We start from the raw sequence: 16,640 nt of genomic DNA on the forward strand, positions 1-16,640 counted from the left end.
TAATAAATGAATATTCATTCAACATCTACTTGTATTAGGCACTGTTAGCACAGGGGATTCAAAGGCAAAAGCAAAATAGTCTCTGACCTCAAGGGGCTTATACTCTATCAAAGGAAATTACTTCACAACAATATACAGAACTGATTCTATGCCATGCAAAATTCTTGGCACTCCAGGTTCAAAGGCAAGAACAAGACACACAGGTTTGGAAAGAACACGTCTTTTTCAGTTGTTGAGCCATAGCCAACTCTTCATGACCCAATGGACTATATCACCTCAATATTGTCAATGAGGGTTTTGGGCAAAGATAATGGATTGGGTTTGTCATTTCATTCTCCAATGAATTGATTCCAACAGAAATCAAGTGACTTGTCCAGGGTCACATCGCTAGTAAGTGTCTGAATCTGCATTTGAAATCAGGTCTTCCTGATCCCAGACCCAGTGCTCTATCCACTGAGTCACTTAGTTGCCGCCAAGAAGGAACCTTCGTTGCCTTTCAAACTTGGTTCAAGTGCCACCTCTTACAGAAGGCCATACTTGTCGTCCTCTCCATCCCTATGGATGCTAGGACTCCCCAGTGTCACTTAAAAAATACTTCTCAGAGGTCATCTAGTGCAACTCCCTCATTTTACAGATGAAGAAACTAACCCATAGAAGTGAAATGCTTTGCCAGAGCATACGCAAAAGATGAGTTGTAAAGCTCTGATCTCCTGGCTCCCTGCCCAGGGTTTTTTCCAACTCATCACTATTACTGACTTGGAAGGTTAGCAAAATCTTGAAAATCCCTTTTTTCCCCTTTTTTCTTATCTTTCAAAGATGTATAATCACTACTTCACAAGGTTATTATGAGTGTAAATGTAACTGTGTGCAAAAATATGGGAAAAAAACCTTAGAAACCAAGAACTATATATAGGTTTAAGGCAAGGTATTAGTCAGACCCATTCTCTTCCTGTATTTCCCTCTATCTTTCTGCTACCACAGGGAAGGAGCAATAATCATCTCCACCTCCTCTGCTCTTTTCTGGGTTCCCTTGGCAGGCAATGCTTCCTTAGCCTAAGTGCATTATTCCTTCCTAATTGTCTGAAGGCTCTCCAGGGGTGTGTCTAGAATTCACCCTGACAGTAAGCCTCTCTCCACCCCCATTCTGTAGAATGTCATCCTGACTCTCTTTTATGGATGTGTTGGACTACCACTATGCAAATCAACTGTGACCTGGAAGATTTTTTTTCTCCCAAGAGCAACTAGTTCATTGTCTCCTCCTCTAGCTACAAGCTCAGAGCTAGGACAAATGGAAATCTATGGAAGGACATGAGGGCTTTTTTCTTTCCCTCTAGGTATGGATGGGCATGCCCTTGACACAGAGAGAGCCAACCAAACTGTGTTTATGTTAGTTATCAGAATTTTTAAGTAACTTTAAAAGATATCATTGAATTCTGCATGAGAGATAGCATAAATGACCTCATCATGAGCATGAATGATTGAATGGAAAAGGATGTGGACTGGCCATGCAGCAAGAGAGAAGAATAGCAGATGGATAGCCTGGATTAGTATCCAGGAAAATCCACAAGAACTAGAGAGGCCTCCAATACACTGAATGGATCACTTATGAAATAGTTACTGAAAAAATAAGAACAAGAATCACAAAGGATGGTAAGGCGTGGGTGAGGTACAAATTATATGAGGAAAGAAAGTGCCCACACTGGTTCAATCATGGATCCTCTGAGGTATAGAAGGGAGATTTTTAAAAGTGCATTTGAATGGGCAAAATTATGAGAGAGACAGACAGACAGACAGACAGACAGAGGAAGAGAGACACAGAGAGAGAGAGAGAGAGAGAGAGAGAGAGAGAGAGAGAGAGAGAGAGAGAGAGAGAGAGACAGAGACAGAGACAGAGAGACAGAGAGACAGAGAGACAGAGAGAGAGAAGAGAGAAGAGATAGAGACAGAGAGAGAAGAGCCGGTGAGAGACAGAGACAGAGAGACAGAGACAGATGGAGAGAGACAGAGCTGCTAAAAATAAATCAGTCTACAAATATTTATTAAGCGCTTACTATGTGGTGCTGGGAATCTTATCAAGCACTGGGGATGTAAACAAAAGCAAAGGTGTTCTTGTCCTCAGAGAAGCTTACAAATTCTCTTTGTTATGGATAATACCCAATTTCCCCTTTTGCAGCTCAGGATAACATTTATTTCATGCCTGCACAGCAACTGGAGATGGCCTTCTAGAGCCATATGAGTTCTTTGAGAGGGAAATAGAGAACTCTACACCAAGAAGCCAGGGGGCAAGGCCTCATGTATCCACTTTTGTATCATTCCTGACTCTGGCCTTAAGTCACAGAGCTCATGTCCACTTTTCATCAACTCACTCCTGCACCTTCCTTCACATTCTCTTTCTTAGTGACAACTAAATTAGGAATCAAGTGAGCCACTAGGCAAAGAAAAAAAAATGAAGTAGTCCCTGCTCTCAAGCTTACATTGTAACTAAGGAGTTAATATATATAACATATGACAAATGCTAAATAAATACAAGTTAATTTGGGAGGGTGAGTTCATAAGACCAAAAGATGTAGAGCTAGAAGGGACATTAGAGGTGATCTGGTTCAACCCTCTCATTTGACATCTCTGGCAACTGAGGTACAAAGAAGTTAAATGGCTTGTCCATAGTCACAAGCTTTGTAAATATGAGGCAAGATTTGATACGGGGATTTCTGACTCTAAGTCCAGTACGCTATTTAATATCTTAATCAGCTATTCTAAGACATTAGCAGCAATTGGGCAAATAAGAAAAAGCAGTGATGTGAAATTATATTTGGGGCTGAACATGGGGCTGTGCCATTAACTTTAGAAGACAAGCATATGGATTAAGAGAGAAAAAAACAATGATACTTCATGATACTTAAAATATTCTGCTTCCTTTCTTCTCTCACCTCAACGACTAATGCCAACCATAAAATGAAAACTAGACTATGCTGTATCAACCTGTGTAGCAACAGGATTCAGTACCCAATGTAGTCCATCTGGTATTTTACTGATGTAATGAATACATTTGAAAAGCAAAGTAAATAAAAACCTAACTGTAGTTATTTCTGTGAAGTTCCAAATATGGAATATAACCAGCCACTAAATTTCTGAAGGTTCCCAGAGGCACCTAGGTGGCATGGTGAATAAAGCTTGAGGCTCAAGTCAGGAAAACCTGAGTTTAAACCTAGTCTCAGACACTTCCTAGCTGTGTGACCCTTGGCAAGTCACTTAACCTCTGTCTCAGTTTTCTCAACTGTAAAATGGGAATGATAATAATAATACTTTCCTCCCTGGTTTGTTGTGAGGATCAAATGAAATAGTATTTATAATATACTTAGCACAGTGTGGTACAAATAGGTGTTTAATAAATTCTTGTTTCCTTCCTACTTCAAGGTTAAAAATAATTAAAACTCCATGACACCTTTACTTTCTAAAAATATTTTATTTTTCCCATTTATATGTAAAAACAATTTTAATATTCATTTTTTTGAGTTCTGAATTCTCTCCCTCATTCCCTTCCACTTATTGTAAGTAATCTGATATAGATTCTACATGTGCAACCAGGTAAAACATTTATGCCTCTACTTTCCATATGTAGATATCACAATATAGCCACAAAACCTGGTTAATGAATGGCCACATCAGAAGCACTAGATGCAAGTCCTGTCTCTGATGTCTATAAGCCATACATGACTTCATCTCCCTGCCTCTCATTTTCTTATCTATTGAATAAGGGGAGTATATTAGTCTCCAGAGTCCTTTCCAATTCTACTGTTGTGCATTTCCAAAAAAAAGGGATTTGTTCTTAATCTACAAAAATGTATCATTCTCAATTATTTCCAGAACTTAAGAAGGAAAAAAAAAGTGTTTGTGTGTGTGTGTGTATTTTTATACTTTCTCGGGGTAAAATATGTCCTTTCTTCTTGCAAAGTCTTGTTTTCTTTTTGTCAAATGTCATTTGCAATCATGGTTTGGTTTTTCTTTCCCAAGGGAATGATCAAAATAGAAGTTAGGGTGGGGTGGAGGCAATGAGAAGATAACCAGACAATTAGAGGGAAGTTTTCTCCAAATCTTGCACCCGGAGATATGAAAGTGAAAACAGATAGGATTTCCCAAAAGTTGCTACTCTTCCTCCCCATTGATTGGTTAGAAAAACTAGCAGGAAAGTGAAAACAACACCCTCAGCTTCTCAGGGTTGTGTCTTTAACAGAGGGAGCCACTTTGCCTAGTTTACCTGGATAGGCTGGATTCTGAAAAATGAGGCTGATTACATTTCACAATATGTGAATGGGACCAATTCTGCAACCTATGAGTCAACCCAATCTAACCTTGTGGTCTTTGTTCATCAGCTGTTCATCAAAGCCCAATATTGAATCAGCAATCCTTCCCAAGAAAGAACTCTATAGAAGCTTATTGTAGTATTCAAGGGCAATTCATTTAACTCCCTTTGGAGATTCTGATTCTTTAGTAGTCACTCTTTTGCAACATATACTGAAGTCTCACTCCTTGATATCCATGCCACCCCAATCCGAGAAAAAACATGAGAACTATGAGAATGGTTCCCCAATGAAACTAAATAGAAAATGTTTGTTGATGGAAAAGCATTTCCAAAAACAAAAATCAAGCATGAAACAAGTAGATTTTTCCAGATTTTCTTATTTCTTAAAAATAAGCACTCTATTTTCTCCAAATAAAGATAGGGATTGGGACTGGATAGATGACCACTGGTAAAGAGAATTCCCAGATAAGGAAATTACCTCCACTAAGACAAGTCATTCTCTCCTCTGAAACATTAAAGTCTTATAGAGTTGACTAGCATAATGAGCAGCAGAATTGGTTCTTGAACTCTGGTCTAACTACCTTTGGGGCAGACTATCTATTGCACCTTGATATTTTAGATAGTATGAGAAATAACAGATCATAAAATCATCTTAAAGATTTCCACTAAAATTTTTCTCATCTCCTATACTTAAATTTGTTTATGCCCATTTGGGTCCTGGGTAATTTTTACTGATACTTAAAAACAATACAAGCAATCCCCTGGAAATTGTCTTGAGATATATTTCTTGTATCTTTTCCTACCTAACCATATTAATAGGGCTAGACTCACCTACCTCCCCCTCACCCCACCATTTCCCTACTAGGGCTATTAGGACAGTCCCAGTTTCATGTGGAAAGTTCTTTGGTCTCCCATAGAATGCATTCCATTTCCATAGTCTACAGTAACAATGAAACATTTTCAATTTGCCTGATGATCTATCTCTTTATTGTGGTTCAGTCATTTCAGTTGTGTCCAACTCTCCATTACCCCATCTAGGGTTTTCTTGGCAAAGATACTAGAGTGGTTTGCATTTTCTTCTCCATCTCATTTTACAGATAAGAAAACTGAGGCAACCAGAGTTAAGCAATTCATGCCCAGGGTCTCACAACTAGTAAGCATCTGAGGTGGATTTGAACTTTGGTTTTGTTGACTCCAGGTCAAACATTCTCTCTGTAAGGCAATCTAAACTCTAGTTTGGAAAGTAGAAATCCAAAAATCTGGAAGCAACAACAGTCTGCCCTTGCTAGCTCTGATTAGTGACTTAGCATCCACTGTGACCACTGACCTCTCTGGAGATGGTCTAACCCTGCCTGCGAAGATGCCAGATGCTCCACTTCTAGATATCATCCTCCTGCTTTTTATTCAAAGACTACCACTTATGCTGCTATTGGCTACAAAAAACAAACAAGAAAAAAAAAAAACTAGATTCCCACCCCAACACCTAGATCAATAGTATGCTGGCAATTGTTTAACAACTCAGTAACTAGAAAAGGAAAAAAATACAAAGAACATATTTTTACATTTAACCTGAATTATTAACATTTTCTCCATTGCTTTCATAAGCTTGGACAACCAACAAAACAGCAAATCATGGCCTGATTTGTAGGTTTGCAATTTTATAAGACATATATACTCATTTTGAAAATTTAATAATTGGCTCTAACTGCTGGGATGTGCTGGATCCAGCTATCCCAGCCCTAGATGCTCAGCAAACCTCAAAAACATCAAAAATGAATATTGATATAACCATTTATGTAACATTTGTTCAATTTCAACATTGAATGATTTCTCTGGACTCAGCTCTGACTAGACTCTGGTTCATACACACAGGGTACCCAACACATGAACCCTTCTTGACTCCTAAGTGAATGTAAGGATGGGGGGGAGGAGGCTGAACTGAGACAGTGGATGGTGTTCTGTTACAGAAAATCACATATCATGGGATCATTATGTCCTACCATAGTGAAGTAGATAGAATGCAGGACTTGATGTCAGGGAGATCTAAGTTCAAATCTTACTTTTATTGAGGATGTACTCTAACCAGAAGCACCAACTGTTGAATTTTCAATATTTGCCACCCACAAATATGCAAATGCTACAAATAATGTCTGAATTATTGTTTTGCTGATTGTCAAAACTTAAGGAAATTATAGAGAAAATATTAATAATGCCAATTAAACTTAAAAGTATTATATATATATATATACACATATATATCATACATACACACATGTGTGTATATCCTCCCCACATTGCTGGTGTTCCACCCCCTGAGAGCTGGTTATAAAACATTTGCCAATACACTAATAGCTCTAATATATATATATACTTTCTGTATTTCAATGGGCAAGTCACGAAGTCTCTGTTACCTTATCTGTAAAATGGGAGTAGTAATGCCTACATATATAGCCTCCCTAGTTTGTTATAAGACTTGAGTGAGAAAATGAATATAACATATATATATATATTAGTATGATATGTAAATATCAGTTAATATTATTACACGTCTTTCCAAAATCCATTTTGGAATATGCTGAAGGTGAAGGATCTGAGGGGGCCTTGATTATCCCTAGGCAGAAGGACCCCTCTGGAGACAACCTCTAGAGAATCTGGACGCCTACGTTTTGCATCCCAGAACAGAACTCAAAATTATTTCATCCACAGGAAACTAGATTCTGGGTGTTTCTAGTATTGTCATTTCCCTGGTAGCATCTCTGTGTTGGAGTATTTTAATGTGATACATAATGGGAGGTTCAGAGCATTCATCCTCTGAGATTTCACTTACAATTAGAAAGGGGAGTTCTGGACCTCATTAGGCACCAAGGTGTCAAAAAAAAAAAAGCCTTTAGATCATTAAAACAAATTTAAAATAAGTCAAGTTTTTAAAAGAAACCTTTGGATGTAGAGTTAGACTTCAAAATAATTTTCTCATTGCCAGCACCAAACAACAACTTCACAAACAAAACAAAAGGACACTCTTATTGTTACATGTATTTACATTGTAATGATTTAAAAAATTAACTTGTAGCCTACATCCTTGCTTGAAAAAACTATGACTATCTTTAGTTCATTGCCAAAGGAAAAAAAATGGCTTGACAGAAGAAAATGAAGTGATATGGAAATAAGAAAAATTAAAAGGCATTCATAGAAGGTCTTGTTTGTGTCTCCTTCAGAAAATCTAGCAGAAATGAGTAGAAACTTTTTTGCTTTTCTTATTTGCATTTCCATAATGCTTTCTCTGCAAGAAGCTCAATTGGTTTGTGCGCTTTTTTTAGGTTCTCATGTCATGTATTATATAACATTAAAAGGAGGGCGGGCTCCCTAAAACTGCCAGTGTCCACAATTCCTACCTTAAAGGCATTTGTCTTTCTCAATCTATCACAGGGTTGTGTGCATTTCTGAAGAAGGAGAAACTAGCACTATGCCTGTGTATATATTCCTTGTAAATATCCCTAACTTTTAGTGAATGAGATGATGAGTATGATAGTTTTTGTGTATAGACTGGTACATCTATATAAGTTTGTTTGTACCCAATGAAGTGGCACATCTCAGCTAAGGACAGCCATCTAAATGCATACCATGCATACCCACACACATACGTGCCAGGTGAGTACAAAGAGGAATTTACCTCTAGAAGGTGGACAGAGGGAGAAGAATGTATAACTTCTAATCACCAGGAAATCAAGATTGTGAGAATGTTCCCCAAACTTGCCCAAAGGAAGAACTTGGCAACTATTGAATAATTTCTATTCTTAGGCACTACAGCACAATTCCTATCAGGGGAGGAGAGATGGAGTTATTAGGGTTGACTTCAACAGTGCCTCTTTAGTGACAGGTAAGAAAATAAAGGAGGTACTGAAGAAATAGAGATGGGAAATTGTTCCAATGTTTAAAATGTAAATTAAAACAATAGTTTACAAAGCATTTACACACCTCATTTCATTTTCAAAGCAACCATGAAGTTGTTGTTTTAATTACAAAAGGACACCAAGTTTCAGAATAACATCTATGATCACATAACTTGTAAACATCTAAAATAGGAATTGAATTCAGGTGTTCCTGACTCTACAGTCAGCACTTTGGTGTCTATCACAGAGAGAAGCAATTTTCAAAAAATAAGTTTGAAGTCAATTATTGTTTGAAATTACTAGAGCAGATTATTAAAGGATAGTTTGTGAATACTTAGGAAAAAAAGATATTTACTAAAGCCACTCTATATTCATTAGCAATAAGTCGTCACTTGAGTCTCATTTTCTGCTTTTGACAAGGTTATTAAACCAGGATAGATCAAGAGAATGGCATAGACCTACACCTGGATTTCACTTGACAGTCTCTCCCAACATCCTTAAGGACGAGATGGAGAAACATGGTATGAATGATACTATATGGATTTGATGTTGGTTAGCTGGCTAAATCTAGCTAATCATTTAAGCCAATATCAATAAAAAATGTAATCAATATCAATATGAATCTGGATGGATGTTTTTAGTGGAGTGCTGCAGGGCTCTTGTCTCAGCCCTCTTTTATTTGACATTTTTGCCAAGTACAATACTAAAAGCATCAATGGCCATGCATATCTTAGTTGCAGATGACACCAAATTGTGAGGGATAATGGATACTTTAAATAACAAAATAAAGACCCCAAAATCTGATGCTAATAAGATGCAATTGAATGAAATTGGAAGGTAAATATGTGTACAAGACGGAGGAAATGATTAAAATACCAGTTTATGGGGAAAATTTTTCAGAATTCTAGTTTAACTGTTTGTTCAACATGACTCAACAATGTACCATAGCATTAAACAGATAACACTGTTGTTACTGGTGTTAATAAAAGCATAATGTCCAGAACAAGAAAGGTGAAAGCCCCTCTAATTTCTGCTTTAATCAGTTCTCTTTTGAAATACTGTATCCAGTTCTGGGTGTCACATATAAGAGGAGCTACTGACAAGGTACACCACTACCTGTGAAGATAGAACAGAATGTTCAAGAGAACAGAAGCCACATCACATAAGGATTAATTGAAGAAAGTGGATAAGGATGCACGTATCTTAAAAAAGACTTAGAGGATAACATGACAGCAGTTTTACAAAAGGAAGAAATAGATGTGACCTGCTTGGTTCCAAAAAGAAAATTAGGACCAATGTGTAAAAGGAAGCATATTGCAACTAAAGGCAAGAAAAAATAAAAATTCAACCTGTTCCAAAGTGGAATGAGCTGCTTTCAAAGGTGATTAAATTTCCTGCCTTAAGGGGTCTTCAAGTTTAAACCAGAAGACTATTCCAGGAATGTTATAGAAAGGATTGTAGCATTAGGTATATATTGAACTAGAAGACTGTTAAAGTACCTTCCAGAAATTCCCTGATTTTCTATGAGATTGAAAATGTGTTCTATTCCTTATCATTTTGGAGAAAACTTGGAATCTTTCCTTGGCCATTAGACGTTGTGATAGGAGCAGGAGGAATTCTACAATGTGGGAATTAGTAAATTTGAATGTTTTCATTCCAAAGGGCACTAAGCTTTTTGAATATTAATTCCTTTGTTGTTGTCTTTTTCTGGGAAGAGAGAGAGAGAGAAACAAAGAGACAGAGAGAGAGACAGAGAGAGAGAGAGAGAGAGAGAGAGAGAGAGAGAGAGAGAGAGAGAGAGAGAGAGAGAGAGAGAGAGAGAGAATAAAACAAAGAATTTCATGTTCAAAGATCTTAGTGACCTTTGGAATAAAAATATTCATATTTACTAAGTTCTACATTGTGGAATTCCTCCTCCTCCTGTCAACTGTTGTGACTTCTCATGGGACTGGAAAGTTCCCAAAGTCTCCGGCTCTTTCTCTCTGTCTGTGTCTTTGTTGGTCTGTCTGTCTGTTTTTCTGCCCTTCCCTTCTTTGGAATTATGATTTCCACCTTCTTTTCATAACTTTCTCATATCCTTATAATACCTACTCGTCTCATATCTACTCTATTCTACAACCTTTTTTTGGTACTCTGCCCAATGTTTCAGGAATTAGATTCTCCATGAGGCCAAAAAAGATAATAATTCGCTGCCTAAAGTGAGGTATCTTCATATCAGAAATAAGCCCCAAGTGCTGTAAAAGGAATATATTCAGGAGTAAATCTTAAAAAGAGTAACTAATTCATCATAGACAGTAAAAAATTTTCAGAATTGCCACAAAATCTGTGTAATGCTAACTGAAAATGAACTGGGACCTCATCTGATATATCTGTATAATTATTGTTTAGTGTAATGTATGCTTCAACATCGTTTATCACTTTTCACAAGCCAGATTATTAAAGCATTTGAGGTCCACAAGATAGACACAAATAAGTTTCTAATCAATGGTTATTATCAAATAAAAGATTAAAATTTGGTGCAATTTAAATGGAGCAGAGTTTCAGGTCAATTTTTATTGCTCTCAAGCCAATTTATCTTGTACTGATGGCTCACACTTCCCCACAAGGTGTTCATATTAACCTAAAGATTTCTAGTAGATTTGTTTAACATGGCTTCTGTACCACATGTTACCAGAACTTCTTTTATCAGATTCTGCATCAAGTTCAGAACCTGGCTCATTTTCCATTTCCCATTAATCTCCAGGACTGATGAGCTGAACTAGGAAATGCATTAGCTATAATTTACATGCTGGGTATTTCTCTTATATCTAGTTTCTGAATTGTTTCCTTGCTTTATCCTTTACAGCTATTATTTGTGCTGTTTAAAGAATTACAAAGGAAAAACAGATATAAAAAGCTATGTGTGCATGATGTTTTCACTACTCACAATAAACAACAGTTGCTCCTTATTATTAGTCCTTATTTTATGTCTACTTTTGAAAGAATAAAGGCTTAGAAAGTATTTATAAGATAATGTGCATAAATCCTAAATAGACATGGTAAAAGCTTTAATGTAATCCAAAGGTGGAAAAAATATCCCTTATTTTAAGTTGAGGATAATAACTAAATCAGAAAAATTTGCCATCAGTTAGAAGCTCATTTATGTGCAGCATCTCCAAATCAGCTTAATCAATGTCTTGTTTTGTTTTTAAAGGAAAGGAATTTAGGAATAGAATAAACCTGTAAAGTCATGTTTTTCTTATGACTCTTATTCTTGAAGGCTTAATAAGAATAATTTTAGGCATGTTTTTAAAAGCATATGATTGTATAGTGCTGCCCTTAAGTGGAAGCAATAAGTAAAACCTCAACTAATTGTCTTGATTACATTTTATATGTTAAAGACAATTAGCTATGTAATTATAGTTTGGGATACTGCTTACTTAGACATAATTTGTCACTTTTCACAAGTCATATTTTTAAAGCTTTGTCTTTAAATGGTTCATTTCCATATCATCACATTTAATCAATTGCTATTAGCCAAAGGAATATATGAAGGGGAATCACTGAAATTACAACTGGTTAACAAGTTAATTTGAATTAAGGTGTAATCCTTGGCAAAAAGATCAAAGAGAAAAATCTTTTATTTCTCTATTTCCAACTTAGTTCTACTATGTTTTTAATTGGTTATTTAACTTTCTCTCTTCAAAAAACTCCTGTCTAATATATAAAATAAATCATAACTTATGCCTCCACTTATAATCCATTCCCATATTCCTTGAGTTTAAATTTAAAATGAACTAAAATTTTAAATTATTGTTAATAGACTGAATTCCATTTTCTATAGATAATTATAAGCCTTATATCTAATTTTAAAATGTTTAGAAACAAAGCCATTTTCAGCACATACTAGATTCTTACAATTAAATATTTGAAAATCCAGTTCTCCTTGATATCTGAAGCAATCCTGAAGGAAAATCACAAAAAATGTGAAATTAGCTTCATTGTTCTAGTATATCTTTTAACTAAAGGTGTGCCTGATAGCTATAACTTATAGCAATCATTTAAAAGATTTATTCACAATCAAATATTAATATGACAGACTATGCTTTTTCTTTTCTGCAGAGCCTTTTTTAAATGTTCAGTTCTAATATGAAAACAATATCACAACCAAATATTTAAAGAAGAAAAAATAATGCTACCACTGCCATTTAACAAATCAAAACTTTAATAACTGATTCAGGCTTCCATTATATAACCCTTCAACAAACAATGAAATGTTATTGATTTTCCATTTTAAAGTCTAGCCAATGTATCTCAGAATAAATAAACAATAAAATAAATTAAAAGTAAATGAAACCATATGTTAAAAATCCTGAGATCACAAAAAGAACAGTTGGTGGGTGTTTAAATTGGAATTAGAGTTAAATATTTATGTTGTTTCATTTGGCAAACAGGACATGTTCTCTCTCAAAGGAGACAACACATTCCAAATGGTGTGCTCCATCCATTCTTCTCTCAAACCTCATTCATAAAGCAACCATTCAGTTATGCAATGGGATAACCCTTGCTTAATCAGCACCGGTTGATGTTTCATGTTAACTTGTTCTGCATGCAAATAAGCAACTATCACCCATTTTTACAACTAACATTTTAGGGAAAACCCACATGCAAATACACCTACCTACATACCAGATCAGAAAAAGCAAATATATGTAGATGATTGAAATGGGAAATTACAACAGACAATTGAATGGACCCAAGTCATATGGAATGATCTCAGGCACTCTAGAGTATATAAAATAAGTAGGTTGCCTGAGTAAAGGACATAAAAGACTGTGTCTCAGCTTGACTAAACCATACTATGTTTGCATTTCCCCCTGGTATTTGTAGTGATTCTTGCATGAAGAAAACAGAATTTTCAACAATGTAATGATTTCTTTCATCTGCATTCCTGGGGCTCTTAAGAAAGTGAAATTCGGTGTGAACTGACTTCAGTTAAGAGAGTGCTGTATCTAGACCTCCCTGAGATTCCCTTGAAGTGTCTACATTTGTATGGAGAGCACCAAATGAAAAAGCCAAAAACAAGCAGTTGGATCAATGCAAATGCACTATTGCTGTATTCTTCTGACTTTTGTTAGCTTTGGTTTACATGCTAGACATGCACTATTGCTTTCCCTGCAGAGCTCAGGAAAATAATGAATACCCTGTAGACCCAAGAAGACAAACAGAATTAGTTACAAGCACACTGTGCACAGATGATTCACACTCTACCACAATGACTGAGCCTCGGAGTAGATAGCATTTCTGCCGGTGGAAGCAACAAACACTCCCTTTCTAAAGGTCGGGCATAGTTTTGCACTCACAGAAAGGAGGGTTAGGAGGAAAGCATATCTCTCTCTCTCTCTCTCTCTCTCTCTCTCTCTCTCTCTCTCTCTCTCTCTCTCTCTCTCTCTCTCTCTCTCTCTCTCTCTCTCTCTCTCTCTTCCCTCTCTCTCTCCCTCTCCCCCCTCTGCCCTCTCTCCCTTCTATTTTTCTCCCCTGTCTACCCTTTCCCATTTCTCCCTTCTCTTCATGCATAACACTTTTATAGACCAACCTGCATGGGCGCTTCGTGTCTCATTGTCAACAACGTGTCCTTCCTTTATCTCCGTCAAATGCTGCGCTAGCTCAATCTAAAACAGCTCTAGATTTAGCGGAGTGATCATGCATGCACAACACACCCTCTCGACACGACACACTCTGAACATACACTCTGATGTTTGCTAACCGGCTTCAACATCAGCACCGGAGCTGTCCCTCCTGCCGCACGCGCGAATTTACCAAGGACCCCGCTTTCCTCTGGGAGTTGTAGTACATTCGCTTTACTCTCGAAAGCTATTCAAAGTCAAACAGGCTAAGAAGCGAACTACATCTCCCAGCAAACACTTAAACAGCTTCTTTTCTCTCCCTGGTCCTGGCCACTTAGCCTTTCTCCTACTCCTCCCTCCTCACTATTGCCTCCCTCGCTCCCTTTATCTCCCCCTCCCATTCTCTGAATACACTAGAGAAAGTGAATCCATCTCAGCCAAGTCTAGAGATATTTCATCTTCATCATCCCCTCCTATAAAGCACATTTAGATTCCAGGTTGGATATCTTACTTCGTATCAAGTCTAAGCACAAACCAAGTGTGCTCTCTATTTGGACATAACTCCAAACCCTGAAAGTTTGTATATTTCCTTGGGGTGAGCGGGAAGGTTTACAGTTTTGTTAATTTCATAGACAAACCTTTGAGGGGGGAAAAATAACTCCCACATAAACACACTAAAGATAAAGAACCACACGCACACTCATGTAAAGCAGTAATTTACGTCCACAACATACTTGAGCAAGAAGGGTTTTTCTTAGCAACCATTCGGGCTACAGTCTTCTGAGAAAGTGTATCTTCCCCACCACCCCTCTCCTTCCGAGCCCCCAAATCTTACCTTTCCGTAAAGCTCCATTCTAATCTGAGGCTGGGAGGTTCAAAAGGACGCCCCCCGTCTGGAGTGGGAGCTGGGGTCTCACGCAGAAAGGAGAATAGAAATTGAAAGGCAGAACACAATGGAGGGGGGTGCGAGGGAGGGGTATGATTGCCGTGTTTAGATGGATGACTTTTTCCACTGAAGAAGGCAGCAGTGGTATATTGAAGTGGCAGCTGCAAGAGAACGAACAGTCTCTTAGGAAGTACAGCATAAACGATAGCATTAGTACAACCCCCTCCCCCCTTGGCCCTCCCCCAGTCACCTTGTACATTCATTAGCACACAGAGACACCGGTCACAGGCTTTGAGCTGATAGGGCAATGGGCGATTTACCCAAAGCAAGGAACATAAATGAATGCATTAATCATCAGAGGCCGGAAGCACAGCCACAGAAATACACAAAATAGAAACTGTTTTATATATAAAAACTATTAAGTTATCCTGCCACTTCCTCAAAACAAGATTGCCTTTCCCAGAATAAGAATCTTACACCACAATCTAGTACAATTATTCAAAAATTGATTGTTGCTCCCTACCCTCATTTATTTTGGCCAAATCAATTTTCTTTGTCGTCTCCCCCATGATTAACAGATGGTTCAGTGCCTGAGTATATATAGTTATATAATATTTGTACCTTTTTTACTTACATATAGTTTATAGTCTTAAATAGACTCATGCTTTTAGAACTGAAAGGGAACTAAAAGATGATCTATTCCAACCAGCATATTTTAGAAATGAGGAAAATTAAGCCACAGAATGGTGAGGTTACTTGTCTCAGGTTATTCAGCTACTAAATGGCAGAAGCAAGGCTTGAACCCAGGTCCTCTTGTTCCAAATTCAGCATTCTTTCCATTGTGTCTTAGAGTCAACATTATAGCATCATACAGAACAAATCACAAATCAATTCAAGAGTGACCTCCTGGATAAGGTCAAATGAAGGGAGAAACAGCCATACTAAAGAAAACATTACCTCATATATCTGTCTCAAGAGGATGCCTGGGAACAGTATAGCCTTGAGGAAGAATTTGGGGGCCCCATGTGACCCATGGAAATTTTTTTTAATCCAGTTCCAGAAGATTCAGTTTACCCTGGTTAACTCAAGAACTCTATTTTATTAGGTAAAGGTAATACATAGGTTATACTGAATATTTCAAAAGCACACATTAAACTATTCACTTCATACTTTGGGTTTACACAACTACTACAACAATTCTAGTCATTCTGCTGTCGAATTAGTGAATAGGTTATATATAATATATATATATATATTTAAATTTCAACATCAGTATGATGGGTAATGTCCTTAAAACTTCAAGTTCTTGAGTGTTCTATTAAAGCATGAACCAATTCTCTGTCATATTTCTTTTTGTATAAGAAATTCATCTGTTGTCTTTGATAAACACATTGTAAATATCATTTATAAAAGACTATTGCTATTCAAGAGTAAAATATCTATCCAGGTAATCTATGGCATACCTTTTTGCAGCACCCTGGCTCTCAGCATCTACTGTAAAAAATTGGTATTATATTTCCGAGCTCTCATCACTGTTTTTTGTATCTCTGGTTCCCAAAGATTCTGACGTGTTGGGACATTTGTATTTTTTAATGACAAAATATTAAAAATTTACATTTTTAAAGTAATCTCCCTCTTTTTTAATTTCCATCACAAAATTAGTACTTGCCTCCGTTTTTTTTTTAAATAATACCCTTTAATTTGAAAGGATAACAAATGAAAACAACTAAAAATCTGGATTAAAAAATTTGAATCTCAAGTAGCTTCTATGAATTTCTCTTTTATCTTCATTAACCTCGAATTGAACTGCCCCCTACTGGAGACTTAGGTTGATGGGAAGAAAGGGAAAGAAACATCTGACTTACAGAAAAATAAAGCACACCTGGTCTCCATTCTCTGAACAGATGAAGGTAGCCTGGGGCTGATTATCTACTTAGATTCAGAAAAGAAACATGTTT

General features: G+C 36.8%; 1 protein-coding gene across 3 annotated transcripts in view; it reads right to left on the bottom strand.

The window, feature by feature from the left end:
* Positions 1-14,983, bottom strand: part of RAB3C (RAB3C, member RAS oncogene family) — a 350,176-nt gene extending 335,193 nt beyond the window's left edge. Inside the window, exons 1-2 of one of the 3 annotated variants that reach the window (XM_056824878.1) lie at positions 14,933-14,983; positions 14,632-14,843 (exon numbers count right to left, since the gene is read on the bottom strand). In XM_056824878.1, coding sequence (XP_056680856.1) covers positions 14,632-14,649 — 18 coding nt within the window. In that variant the 5' untranslated portion in view covers positions 14,650-14,843; positions 14,933-14,983. The other 2 variants (XM_007486358.2, XM_001365986.4) reach the window with 2 other exon arrangements.
* Between the last annotated feature and the right edge of the window lie 1,657 nt (positions 14,984-16,640).

This window comes from Monodelphis domestica, chromosome 3 (assembly GCF_027887165.1).
Source record: "Monodelphis domestica isolate mMonDom1 chromosome 3, mMonDom1.pri, whole genome shotgun sequence".
NCBI lineage: Eukaryota > Metazoa > Chordata > Mammalia > Didelphimorphia > Didelphidae > Monodelphis > Monodelphis domestica.